Source organism: Notechis scutatus, chromosome Z (assembly GCF_049901735.1).
Source record: "Notechis scutatus isolate UNSWTSFEM ecotype Mainland chromosome Z, rNotScu1.2, whole genome shotgun sequence".
NCBI classification, from domain to species: Eukaryota; Metazoa; Chordata; class Lepidosauria; order Squamata; family Elapidae; genus Notechis; species Notechis scutatus.
Window position 1 is genome coordinate 56,217,669 of NC_142025.1, and position 14,268 is coordinate 56,231,936.

Sequence of the window (14,268 nt, forward strand, 5' to 3'; positions counted from 1 at the left end):
CCCTCGGAAGAAAAATATTAATTCTCCGGGTGGGCTGGTAAACTGAGATTCAGAATAATGTCAGCTGGTGCTCCATTCAAAATCCAAGAAAAAAATACTTAGACTCCATTAATTAGAGAAAAGATATCTTTTACTGGAAATCAAGTGGTAGCATCAAAGGAATTCTGAATCTGAGAAAATGAGCACGTAAATCACATATACAAAGTGATGGCAACGTTCCCACCCACAATTATTCAAACTGTCCATCCAATTAAAAGTTGTATGTAACACAATGTGTTCATCTTCAGGTGGTGATGTGGCATCTGCCTGTTGACTTTGACATATTTTAATAAAGAGGTGTGCTTGCGCATAGCGTAAGAAACATAAACAAGAAACTTTTCCCCCAACTTATAGTTTATTCTGAAACCTCTAGCTCGCTTCCCATAACTATTTCACCCCTCCCTACCCGTTACTCATGACAGCTTATGCAAAGCAAAGAAATCTTGAAGCTGACATTTTGCTTATGTTACCATGAAGGAGCTTCAATGGTTGCAATCTCAAGGACTGAATATAAGTCCCTTCATTTAGTGCAGTCAAAATTTCAACCAGTTGCTGAATGAGTGTAATTAAGTGACCATTACCGCTTTTGTCAGAGACTGGTACAGTGGCTGGCACTTTTATTAAAATTAGTACTTGCAGATGAAATGAGCCATATTTGTGATTAAATCTGAACATGCTGTATCTCACAGGCTACTGGATTGCAAACTGTCTACTTTATTAGGATAAATATAAGACCCATGGTGACAGAACAGTTGGTGATAGCTTATAGATTAAAAAGCAAATTAATGTAGATTTACTTTCTGGAAGAGAGAAAAATCTCTATGTCTCTCTTAAAGCAGAATGAATTTTCAAATTGTACTACTATACTCTGCTTTGAACCAACAGAAGGATTTATTTATTTACTTACTTACTTACTTACTTACTTACTTACTTACTTACTTACTCACTCATTCAGAATGCCTCTTCAATTATTTATGTAAAATTCATGATATACATTGAAGGGTTTATTTAAAAGCATATTAAATGATCCTGAGTAAGGATTTAAAATTAATCTGTACATTCCTAAAAGCATGTTAGAAATATTTTTCAGGAAATTTAAAATGTAGTATTTAATTATTTTAAAAATTAGCAGTCTATTAGCAATGCATAATTATTACCTGCTGATTAGAGTCTTCACTCTTTTTAATGCCACTCTCTTCCAGTGTATAATCATAGTTAAAGAGGTAGTCTAATAAATACCACAAAACGCCAGCTTGGAACAGATGTGTTTGTAGCCAATAATCCACCGCAAATGAGCTGACACACTCTACTCCGATTGAAGCCACACGTGGAATGTTCTAACCAGGAATAAATAAATTTGTTTTGGGATTTTAGTGACAGCTGTTGAAATTTACTAGAAATTAATAAAGAGATCTACTAATGTAAAATGTCATAGTTCCTTGCACATTTCTGCTTCCCACTCCCCCCACTGAAATGTATTGCCTATAGTATAACTGCTTACTATAATATAGTGTACTATAATATAGCAAAATAGTATAATTGAAGTGCAATAAGATAAACAGATGGTCTACTGATGCCAGAAGCTTACTATGGAAAACAAAATTAGTTTAGCAGGCTAAGGCAAAAATATCTTCTTCACATGCTAAGAAATGTGAATATCTTTTTAATGAGATCCTCTCATAAATAGCATCCATATCCATATAGGAACTATTTTGAAAAAGTTGGAGAAAGGCTTTAACACAGCTGCCAAGCAAGAGTTTACCTTGCCATAATACAGCACTCTGCATAGGTCCTTAATAATATTGGGCATTTCAGTAATTTTCTCTCTGCAATCTTCAAACTGAGAAGCCACACTGTAACATTTACTAATGTGTCCACACACCTATGAATAGAAAAAAAAACATCATGAGCCTGATGAGCGCTGTAAGCTCCATTAACTTTTCAGTTTTTATCTCAGTAAATGGGCCTAAATTTGGATCCAACCAGTGTTTTTCCAATGAGAACAATTATCAGGCGCTTCTCGACTTACAACCATTCATTTAATGACCGTTTGAAGTTACAAAAGCACTGAAAAAAGTGGTTTATGTCCGCTTTTCATACATATGACCGTTGCAGCATCTTGATTGTCACATGATCAAAATTCAGATGCTTGATAACTGGGTTCATATTTATGACTGTTGCAGTGTCCTGGGTCATTTGATCACATTTTGTGATCTTCTGACAAGCAAAGTAATTGAGGAAACCAGATTCACTTAACAACCGTGTTATTAACTGAATAACAAGTTATTCATTTAACAATTGAAAGGATATAAAATGGGCAAAATTCACTTAACAACTGTCTCGCTTAGCAACAGAAATTTTGGACTCAATTGTAATTGTAAGTCGAGGACCACCTATATTTATATATTATTAATTTCCTACATCCTGATTTTTATTTGAGGCTTAAAGGAGTTAACTGGTCACTTTTTGCTTTAATTTTCTCTATTCCTGCCCCTTTTAACAGTTGCCTGGCTTGTAGAAATATACTTAAGTGATTTTTTTCCAATAATGATTTTCATATTTAAAAGTGCCTTTTTCTTGGGGCCTTTGATTGTATAGAGGGGAACATTTGGAATAAGACAGTCATAACTTTGATTTTCTACAGAATGGTTTTCCAGTCCAAAGACTGGAAAAGAGCTAACGTGATTCCCATTTTCAAAAAAGGGTAAACAAATGATCCAGAAAACTATAAAGACCAATCAACGCTTAAGAAAATCCAGGGGAAAAATCTGCCAATGCTTAGAGGCAAGCAAAAATATAAGTAAAAATTATAAGGTCTGACAGATATGTTCTTTGATAAACTGTGTGTTATTATTGCATTCTTTGGCAAACTGACTAGTGAAATGTTGTGGACATAATAAATTTGGACTTTAGTAAGACATTTAACAAAGTGGATCACAACTTGCTACTTGGAAAGATAAAGAATTGTGAATTAGCATTACCACCAACTGGATTAATAACTGGTTGACCAACCACACTCAATGTCTAGTCCTTAATGGAAGTATATCTATATGGAGGGATGTATTCAGCAAGGTACTCCAAGGCTATGTCTTAGGCCCAAGTACTCTTCATAAATGATTTAGATGAGGGGATAGAAGGGAAACTCATCAAATTTGTAGATGACCCCAAGCTGGTGGGAATTATAAGATAAGCTCAAGATCCAGAATGGTATTTACAGACTGGAACACTGGGACGTATCCAACAAAATGAAATTCAGTGGTGAGAAAAGTAATATTTTACACTTAGGCAAGAAAAAAACAAATGCATGGGTATAAAACAGGTGGTACCTGGCTCAATAGCAGTAACTGTAACAGAGATCTGGGAGTTCTAGTGCACAACCACTTAAACATGAGCCAACAATATGCTTTAGTCACCAAAAAAAGCCAATGCAGTCCTAGGCTGCATTAACAGAGGGATAGAATCCAGATCACATGAAGAGTTAGTACTCTATAATGCCTTGGTAAGACCACCCTTGAATACTGCACCTAATTCTGATTGGCACAATACAAAAAAGATGTTGAAATTCTAGAAAGAATTCAGAGAACAGCAACAAAATGATTAGGGGGACTGGAATCTATTGGAAGAATGATTGAGGAACTGGATATATCTGGTCTAATGAAGATAGGGGTGACATAATTGTAGTCTTCCAATATTTAAGGGGCTGCCACAAAGTAGAGGGAGTCAACCTATTTCCTAAACCATCTGAAGGCAGGACAAAAAAGAATGAATAGAAACTTACCAAAGGGAGATCCAATCTAAAACTAAGGAGAAATTTCCTGACAGTGAGAACAATTAAACAGTGCCTTCAGAAGTTGTGGATTCTCCATTACTGGAGGTTTTAAGAAATTGGACAGCCATTTGTCTGACATGGTATTGGATCTTCTGCTTGAACAGAGGGTTGGACTAGAAGATCTCCAAAGATGCTATTGACTTGATGTGTATTTGCATTGTGTTTTAACATGCTGCTATCTATTTACAGTCTCTTCAGTGAGTTGGGCAGTCATATAAATGAAATAATAATAGAAATTAAAAAGAATGGTATTGGTGCGTAAGCAAAATGGACTGCGTGTTCTAATTTATCTTTGCAGTTTCCTGTATAGTTGGTATTTTATTTATATTTTAGACTACATACCAGTGTGCATGATAGGATTTCTTGAAGAATTACCTGGACTGACATATCCTCTGGTTTACTAGAACGTGTTAGGACTGCAACACAACGATTAAAAGCTTCTTGCAAAACCTGTAAGGATGGATGACATTTGTTCTGTAGATTGCCAAATGGAAAACTATCAAAAGCTGGTCATAGAAAACTATATCTACCAACTCTGAACAATATTTTAAAGATATAATACAGATGTAGACAACCTAGTATTTCCATACCAAATCCCATTAATCTTAGCCAGCAGCAGCAAAGGCATGGATGGCATATGAAGAAGTATGTAACACTTGAAGGCACTATGATGTCTATTCCTGCCACAGGCTGAGATTTAATAGCCCAAATATTTATTTGTTCATAAACATTTCTTGTATTCTACAATATGAAATCAAAACAGCAGAGGTTTAAAATCTCTTTTGTTTGTACAAACTCAAAGGCAGTTTTATGTTTAAAACTTTGTATTTATAACATGGTACCTATAAGAGCAAATTAAAATTCCTGAAAATATTTAGTAATAATCATTCTTAAAATCCATTTCTCCCCTTTGTAGAATATAATACAACAAAAATTTATATTAGTAAGTTTGAATGTACCTCTATTCCATTCTCTCTCCTTAGTTCTTCCGCATTAAGTGCTGAACAATTGACTGTGTAAAAAGCTAATTCTGCGGCAGCTGGTAGCAGAGGAGACTCTTTGGAAAACAAGAGATTATCTGAAGTTTCTATCATGATAGTCTTGATTAACATTGGATAGCCAGCATACTTATACGGCTTCAAATCTGGAAAGGAACATAATGTCAGAAATCAATATCTGCAATGAAATCTTTGAAGTTAGGGTTCTTAGTTATTCTATGCCATGTTATATTTCTATGGTTTTTAAAATATTCCTGCTATTAATATTTTAGATGAGTCATTGAATCCTACTGAGAACCCCAACATGTAATATCTTTTGCTGGCTTTTCTTATCTAAAACAACAAAGGCATTTCCTCAGAAACTTTTATAAATTAAAACTAAAGAAAGTTTAATAAATGTATGAAATTATCTGGAATTCATTCTTTCTTCATATGTCACATCAAAATCTACTATACACACAGAGTTGGTGATAAGACTAAAGATCTCTGATAGCTCAGAAAGTTTCTCAAGCAAGAATATAGTTGAAACATATTGCTTTTGGGAAGAGTGAACTAGAATTACTTCTAAAAATATAGAAATTGCTCTTCTGCTTTACAATCAATTGTTTTTTCCTTTATATCAAGCTTCACATTTTCTAACATGTTCCTTCTTTTTTTTGAGAGAGAGAAAATACATTTAATATAATATTCTGAGACTAAGTTATTTTATATGGATATATTTTCTACTATTTTTAGTTTGCTATATTCATTTGCAACTGTATATTAAGGTTTATTCATTAACTACAAGATGAGAATCTACCAAACACAAACTGAAACTGCAGCAATTTTGCTTATATATGATTGTTAATAATGCCTAAGGATTGTTGTATTCTAGCACTGAAATTATTTAATAACTGTGAAATATATATTTGCTAAACTTTTACTGTCTAATACATTGGTTACTAAATCTAATTACCTTCTCTATGTCTGTTAAAAAGGATACTCTGCGTTTTCAAAATCAGAATTATATTCTCAGGATCTGGACCATCGATAATTTTAGAGGACTTTGTGCAGAGAAATTCATATCCTTTATTGACCTTTTCAAACATATCCTGTAGTTTTTTTAAAAAATGTAAAGAAAATGAATACAGAAAATGTATATAAATACTACCTGAAAATAAATTTAATGTCGCAAAAAAGTAATTTTTTTAGAAGTATACATAATTTTCAGTAATGCTGTTCCTTCTTTTTTTTATTCTACAATCTATTATCTGTCAAAAAACTTGCATTATGCAAATACTAAATACAGTACTTGCTATAGCATAATGTCGGTGTTCTGAGTAACACACCCATTGAAAGCAGAAGTCTGAGGCAGGTAGATTCCTCAAAGAACATTTTTATTAGACACATCATTTCAGCACAGCCGGTGAAAACCAGCTCTAAAAGTTCACAGTTTTCACCTAATTAATTTGTAAAACTCCCCCTCCCAGGTATCACCAGTCACATTGTTCAATGAATATAGCTGGCAGGCTCCACTCCTCCACCACCAGCCACCTGTTACGATGACCTTGGTTCCCACAGGAAAACTTTTTGTTTTGACTGGTAGCTAGATTATCTGACTATCTACTTCCCCCTCCCTTCCCCCATCTCAGGCTTTGTGGCAACTATGAGGCAGCACAAGATGGCTTCAGCCAGGTTTGCTTCAGAGTTGACACATAATTCAGAGCTTGTCCACAACCTGATAGGGTAATTATGATTTCTAAGGGCAGTAATAAGCTAATCTTAACTCTGACAACATTTAGCCTTTACTCACACCTGTCTCACCTCAAGTTTGATCTCCCTATACTTATCCTGCTGCAGTTTGAAAGACTCTTTTCCTCAAATATTAAGTGGAGATCTTTACTTCTTTATAGATTAACTCCAGCAATTAACCGGACATGTCACAGAGAAAGGAACGTCTTTCAACTGAGTTAGAGCCTGCCATCAGCTCTAATTATTGCATTTTGCAACATTTTTGCCATTTTCCAGCAAAAAACGCCCACTGGATAAACTGGATTTGGACTTATGACCACGTGATTTGCTTAACAATCACTCACTGACTCACTTAATGACCTAAGTAAAAACAGTTGTAAAATTGTGTCGTGGTGATTCAACTATGACTGCTAAAACTATGATCAAAATTCCAGTCTCAATTGTGGTTATAAGTCAAGGACTACTTGTATGAAAATATCTTCAGGAATACTTGACCACATGAAAGAAAGAATTACCCATTACTCTTTTGGGACAAAAATGTGGGAGGGCACAGCTGCAAGGAAATTATTAAACAGAGAAATGACAACTTCAGTTTAGATTGGATTTCTTTAAGCTAGCTTAGAATCAAGTCAGCATAAGCATACAATAGCAAAGCTTGAACGGTAAATGTAGATATTTTAAGGTGTTTTTTTCTTATGGGATTAACTGACTTATTCCAGATTCTCCATAGCATCCTCCTCTTTCCTAATTAATGGATCTTTATTTATAATATTGCTTAATTAAGAATATTTATAAGCTTGTAAGTGAATTTGTGATGATCCAGCCTAATAAATGTTAGTTAACATGGATTTTGGATGAGAGAACTAAGAATATACAAAGAAATGCATGTATTAATGAATTCTATTTTGTAAAGTAAGTGGGAAATCTTAACATACTAAAGGTTCTGTTATTGGATTAGGATACAAAAATTCCTCTAAGCATCACACATATTTAATGTAAGATACTTACCCGACCTTCTGGATTCTTGTCAGGGTGGTATTTCTGAGCCAGTTTAAAATAAGCTTTCCTGATCTTACTTTCATCATGTCTATAAAGTACAGAAAAGATTATATGTATTGCCTATAATTCAATAGTCTTGTTAGTCGGAAGTAAAGACACATTTGTAGTTACCTTTTGCATCTATAACATTAAATATATTTAAATTTTAACTTTGGCAACAGAATCTTTGAAATAATTGATCTGATCCACTCAAATTATACATTTTGTATAACATCCAAGTCTGTACCTTACACTATGCTGAATTCAGACAGCAGTACAAAAGCCTTAAATCCATTCATTTTAGAATGTTGGTTTCAATTATATTTTATAACTAGAAACTTACAGCCCTTGACCCTTTGGTAGATTCAGAACTTCATAAGCATCATCTATGGACATTGTAGGCGCCTTCTTTTCAACCTCCTTCTTCCAGGTTTCTAGAGTATCTTTTAAGAGTTTAACCTAAATATACAAGATTTCTGTTTAGCTTTTCCATGTAAAGGCTTTTTATGCAGTATTCACTCTTCTAATATTTCTAACTCTGTATGGTAGCTATACCTAACAAATTTAGGATGGTGAAGTATATCGACCATAACAGGCAGGGTGATAGTAGTAAATATATGGGACTAGAATTTTCTAGTTTGGTGAGGAGGGCAGCGGAAGCCATAACGAAGAGACATGGACGAGCGGAGCTCCGTGAAGTCCCATCTATTTCTCCTGCTTGGAGAAGCCATATAGGGCCAAGTCACCCTGGAGAGGTGACAAAGAAAGAGGGGGTACTTTGGAAGTAGCGAGGAGAGTGCAGTCTCTTTGTTTGACCCAAAGAAAACCCCTTTATCTGGTGGAAGAGAGGATGGGCATAATGGCTGAACCAAATCCGTGACAGCTGAAAAGATCTTGCAACAGTGTATACAATGTGAGTGAGAAATCTCTAATTTTTGCTGTGAAATTTTCCGTAAAGCACCCTCTAAGGAGAGTGAGACTCAACTGAAGTGGTAGTAGGGTTTTTCCCGAGCCACAAAGAAAAGCGGCGACTAAAAATTGGGGGTGAATATTAGACCCAGAAAAGAAAGAACAAACAGAAAATGTTAAAAATATTAAAGACAAGGGATTAGACTGGACTGGCTAGTTTTTCAGCAAACTGAACTGTTTTAAAATATTGCACTATGCATTGGTTATCATCTTGAAGTGCAGGAGTTTGGAAAAATGATTAAAACAAGAAAATAAAAAGAAAATAGCATCGGGGCCATATTTGCAGCTGAACTGGAGAAAAAAGACTAAAAGAGATGCCTCCTGGCCGGGGAAGACATTACAGACATGAGTAAGCAATAAGTTAAGATCTGTTATGTCTAAAAGAGAAGCTGAAGACATCTGCAATTGATTATACTTGCTGTTTGGAGACAAATCTGATGGGCAGTATGTGAGTGTGAGTGTGGACTAAGAAGAGATGGCTAATGGACTAATCAACAGAGTGATCTGTGAACTGCTGGAATATTGGCTCTTTTTTTCCCCTCTTGGTATGATAGACAATTAAGAAATTGGGATTTTGAAAGACTTTTGGGTAAAACTTTAAGGTAAAGTAAAACAAGGCAAAATGTCACAAGGAGAAATAAATTTATTTTAATTAATTAATTAATTAATTAATTAATTAATTAATTAATTAATTAATTAATTAATATTATTAATGTCCCAAAACTTTCAGGAAGAGATGACAAGAAACCACAGGGAGATAAAACAATTGATTCGAGATATAATTGTGAAACCAGAGAGCGATGAACAAACGGCACTGAATAAAGAATAGGGATCTCAGGAAATAGAAGAGAAAATAGAAAAGAAAAAAAGAGAAGACGGGGAAAAATATGACAAACGATACAAAAAGATTAAAAAGAGGAGATAGTAAAAACATACAAAATAGAAAAAGCAAATTATAGTTTAGATATTTTTCGTACTTCAAGAGACCAAAATATAAAAGAGGTTACACAAAAAGATTCTCACAAAAGTGAGGAAAGAATCAGTGAAAGGCTTTCTGAAGACTCAAAGGTATGAAGAAGTGATTGAGATAGAGGAAATACCTGGGTTGAATGCGAATGAGGCAAGAAGAGACAAGATCCCAGGGAAGGAGTGAAGGAGATGTGCCAAAAAGTTAATAAAAGTTTTTTGGGGGAAAATGGGCAGGAGTTGGGGGATAGATGTAGAATACCTTTTAAGCCAGGAGTTGTGTGTAGAACTAGGAGAGACGCAGAACCAAGAAATGGGTAAAATAGCACTACGTATATCTCTATATAACAACATTGAAGTATTAAATAGATTAGAAACTGAAAGATGACTGTATGTATCTATCAATAGTTAGATAATAGAAGAAAAAGATAGAAATTAAAAGGTTAAGAAAATGATTAATCAAATAATGAAAAATTATTAATATGAAGAATTATTATCAATATGTTATTATAACTATGATTAATACTGCTATCATTAATAGATTTGCTATATAACAACAGCCAAGCATTAAGTAGATTAGAAACTTAAAGATGACAGTATGTGTCTATCAATAGCTAGATAACAGAAGCAAAAGAGAAAATAAAAGGTTAAGAGAATAAGTAATTAAATACTGAAAAATTATTAATGCAGAGAACAAATATTATCAATATGTTACTATAATGATAATGATTATTGCTATCAACACACTGTTCATGTAGATATTAAGTTTGTTTTCTTCTAATGTAATCTCAAGAAAATGTATAGTTATATTTGAAAGAGACTGTACCTGGAAAATACACTGTACTTTGTAGGGAAATGGAAATTTATATACAACAAAAAGAAAGAGATGGAAAGAAAGAGAAATGGAGATGAAGGGATAGAGGGAAGTGGAGTAGAGGAGAGGAGGGGAGAAAGGTTGAGGGAAGAAGAGAAGGAAGGAGACAGAAGAAGGAAGTAGAGAGGGGAAAGGAGAGAAGTGGATGGAAGGAAAGGAGTAGGAAAAAGGAGTGGGAATTGGAGAAGAGGAGAGGGGAAAGGAAAGGAAAAGGGAGGAGAGGGAAGGAGAGAGGGGAGAGGAGGAGGAGAGAGAGAAGGAGAGGGAAGTGGAGTGGAGGAGAGAAGAGGGAAGGACAGGGAAGCAGAGGGGAAGGAAAGAGATGAAGAGATGGACTGTCAATGTAAAATTGAAAATATGATGTATTATAAAGGAAAATGCATAATAAAAACATTTAATAAAGAGAATTTTCTAGTTTGGGAGAGAGGGCTCTTGTTAAAAATTCCTTATATTATACTTTTCATGTCTTCCGAATGATAAATGGCTATGGTGCTCATTTTCAATAACATGGTCACAAAAGCTCTTTCAAAGAGTTATTTTCAGGAAGAATGAAGAGGAATAAACTATTATCTTATTTTTCCTTTATTTCATATTTTTTGAAAATTTGAAAGAACAATGTCAATTAATTTAAATTAAACATATAAACAATTGGAGCATGATCACCTGACAGCCATGATCTCATGTTTTTTGGCATACAAATCCCCAATGTTAGAAACTACAAAGATGACCACAAATTGACTTACAGGATCTTTAACTGGCCAATCAGGAAACCGAAGTTTATCACAAAGATGTCTGAGGTAATAAATATTGCAAAACAGCTCATTTTCCAGTTGAGGATAATTGATAACTGGTATGGGGCAGTACTGATAAAGTGCTCTTGTATTACTTTGAAGACGAGGGGTGAAGTCAGCAAGGTGTGCCGCTATCTTCTCTATCATTAGGCGCCTGCAAATTGCAAATATCTCTTTAATCAAAGAAACATTAACATTCTGTCAGGAATTGATTTTCTTATCAGACATTAAATCTGCTACTTTGTGACAAGCTGCAAAGACATCTAATGAATTAATTATAGGCAGCAATTGTCAATGGGAATACAATGAAAAATGTATTTTGTTTTATACAGGATATGTTAAGTTAATTACCTCATTTCATTGCTCCAAATGGCTTCTGGAGTATCAAATTCACCCAAAAAAATTTCAGAAAATTTTTCTGGTTCATAGTTTTCCAAATAACACACCATAGCTTCTGGGAGGATATGCCCCAAGATGCTTCTCTGAACTATATCTTGACCTTTTGCCTAAAAAAAAGAAACCAGGAACAGAAATAAGTGTAAATAAACATGCTAACATATGTATTAAAAAGTTTCTTATTTTCTAGTAACAAAATCGTGAATACTTTTCCAGACATTCAGTATAATTTATTCTTAAGTGTTTGAGATATTTATTATATTTGAATGCTCTCCATTTCACCTACAGGTGGCTCTAAGTGGCTTACAACCTAATAAAAATAGCAAAATAATTGCTTTACCCATCATGATGCCCACCTATTTATGTCAGATTTTAATATTAGTTGACAGGATGTGAAATTTAGCAGGTCCAAAATGACTGAACTGCAGCTTTATTTACTTGAACTATGAGATAGTTTGTTGACTGATTAGCCTTATGACCTACAACCATATAAATATATAGCAAACCATATAAATATAAAGCAAAAATAAAAATACAGAATACATGTCCAGGATAAAATAGATAAAAAGAAAATATAGAAATATAGAAACGAAATAAAATATATGTTTATATGTTGTAAATATAAATACAAAGAATCAGTATTCAGGTAAATTCATCATCTTTATAGGATGCCTCAATATAACAGATTCTTAGACCAAATGCCCCAACTATAAAATTAGCAGTTCTGCTCACAATGTATAGATTCCAGTGAGTTGTGCTTTCAAGAGGGATGTTAAGTATCAAAGGCTAAGAGGGGCATATAGTTGACAAACAATATATGTTCGATGGCTGAGACACCACATATAGATGTCCGCTCATGATATGGCAGATGATAGAAATATCCTTATTTGTCCATGAAATCTAGCAATTCAAATCCAATGCTAGAATAGCCTATTTTTGAGGATTGGGTTAGACTTATTGACAGGTATTTTTCAAGTTGAAAAATAGTCTTGTTCTTAGGTAAAAGAACTATTTCTTTTAGTAAATGTATATCAGTCTGCTATCTTTTAAATACTTTATGTTTTAAAAATTTCCCTTGCCTGGGAGACAGTTGAGAATAAATACTGGATGGAAAACCCATGCTGTGAAATAATTTTGGAAAATTGGATTATCCAGGAATTGGACTGAGCCATACTTATTTATTCCGCTAAACATGTATCGGATAGTCTGTAACAGTCCATTGAATGGATCTTCTGCCAATATGCAAAATCTTTAATTATGAATTGGTTATATATGAAGTGGATATCTGATTCTACTGTGACCTGGAGGGCTGACATGATCTTATCAATTCCTAGAATGTTTCTTAAAAACAGTTCTGATCTTGTTCATATGAGGTAGTTTTGGTAAGGTCCCACAATTCTGCATCGTAAGTCAGAATTGGGATTATTTTTGCTGTGAAAATTTTCAGTACAAATCTCTCCTAAGTAAGTTAAAAAAATCATTTGTTCAATAGGTTCCTCATTTATCTGCCAATTATATTTCATCCTATTTTTTGCTAAATACCATCATTTTAAATTTGATTTTATTGATATTTAGAAAGTTAACAGCACAGCAGATATTTAGTTTTCACATTAGTCTTCAGGTCAATTTGAGAGTGCACCATTAGAACTATATCATCTTCCGGTTTTGCAAGGTTTCGGCAGCGGCAGGGATTCGCGATACTGCACGATCCCTGCTGCATTCCCCGCCAAGGTTCCCCCAATCCGTTTGGATCTGGGGGATATAGCTGCCCCGTAGAGGCAGCTGAAGACAGGGGGGATCCAGACAGGGGCTTGGGGGTGTCGCAGACCCCCTCCCCAGCCGGCAGAACCCCCTCTTCCCAAGGCGGAGGAGCGGCGGTCAGCAATGGCCGCCACGAAGAAATCTGCAGCCGGACAAGCAGGAGCAGGAGGGAGAAAGTTGGAAGAATTACGAAAGTTGCTTTCAACCGGGACAAGGCAAGAGAAAGTGCCCTGGGGGCTTGAAGGCTGCTAAGGATACATTGTTTCCAGTGAGAGTTACAAGCTGCGAATATTCTTAAAGGGAAAGTTTTTGTTTTTTTCATTTCACTCTCCTTCCTAACGTGACAGCGGATGGAAAAATCTTTTTGGCTGTGAGTGGGGAGAGGAAAAAAAAATTGGAGCAAAATTTGAAAATAAGGAGAAGATTGCCTAGAATTCTAAAGAGTTACTAAACATCAATAAGACTTCTAAAAGATATATTTTAAAGGGAACTTTGTGACTAAACTTTAACCCCAGAAAGAGAAAGTGAAGAAGGAGAAAGTATTTAAAAGGAACAGCTTGTTTGGATTGTGTGGTGATTTTGGAACTTTTGAGAATTATTTCTGACTAAAAGCACGGGTGGTTGTTTGGAAAAACTTTTTCTCTACATAATGGCATCACTTGTGGATGGACTGAAACTTGTATATCAAAAATATGAAAAAGAAAAGCAAGAAGGGAAAGATGTCCTTGGCACTCTTTTTCAATTTTTAGAAATGGCGGTTTGTACTTATGTAAAGCTGAATGAGCAACAGGATGATGGGGACAAAGAAGAAGCCCTCTTTGATGAACAAATAACTTTGGTCGGAGAAGGAAAAAAGAAAGAGAAAAGGGAAAAGAA

General features: G+C 34.6%; 1 protein-coding gene across 6 annotated transcripts in view; it reads right to left on the bottom strand.

Annotated features, from left to right (window-relative positions):
• The window catches only part of DNAJC13 (DnaJ heat shock protein family (Hsp40) member C13), a 159,034-nt gene that overhangs the window by 34,531 nt on the left and 110,235 nt on the right, over positions 1-14,268 (bottom strand). For all 6 annotated transcript variants that reach the window (XR_015746067.1, XM_087947910.1, XM_087947909.1 and 3 more), the window contains 9 exons: positions 11,587-11,741; positions 11,188-11,389; positions 7,979-8,094; positions 7,606-7,684; positions 5,822-5,957; positions 4,828-5,012; positions 4,244-4,318; positions 1,802-1,921; positions 1,197-1,376 (listed from right to left, as the gene is read on the bottom strand). Coding sequence is in view for 5 of the 6 variants with exons in the window: in XM_087947910.1 (XP_087804036.1) it covers positions 1,197-1,376; positions 1,802-1,921; positions 4,244-4,318; positions 4,828-5,012; positions 5,822-5,957; positions 7,606-7,684; positions 7,979-8,094; positions 11,188-11,389; positions 11,587-11,741 (1,248 nt within the window). In the remaining variant the exon portion in view is untranslated. The remainder of the gene's footprint in view (positions 1-1,196; positions 1,377-1,801; positions 1,922-4,243; positions 4,319-4,827; positions 5,013-5,821; positions 5,958-7,605; positions 7,685-7,978; positions 8,095-11,187; positions 11,390-11,586; positions 11,742-14,268) is intronic.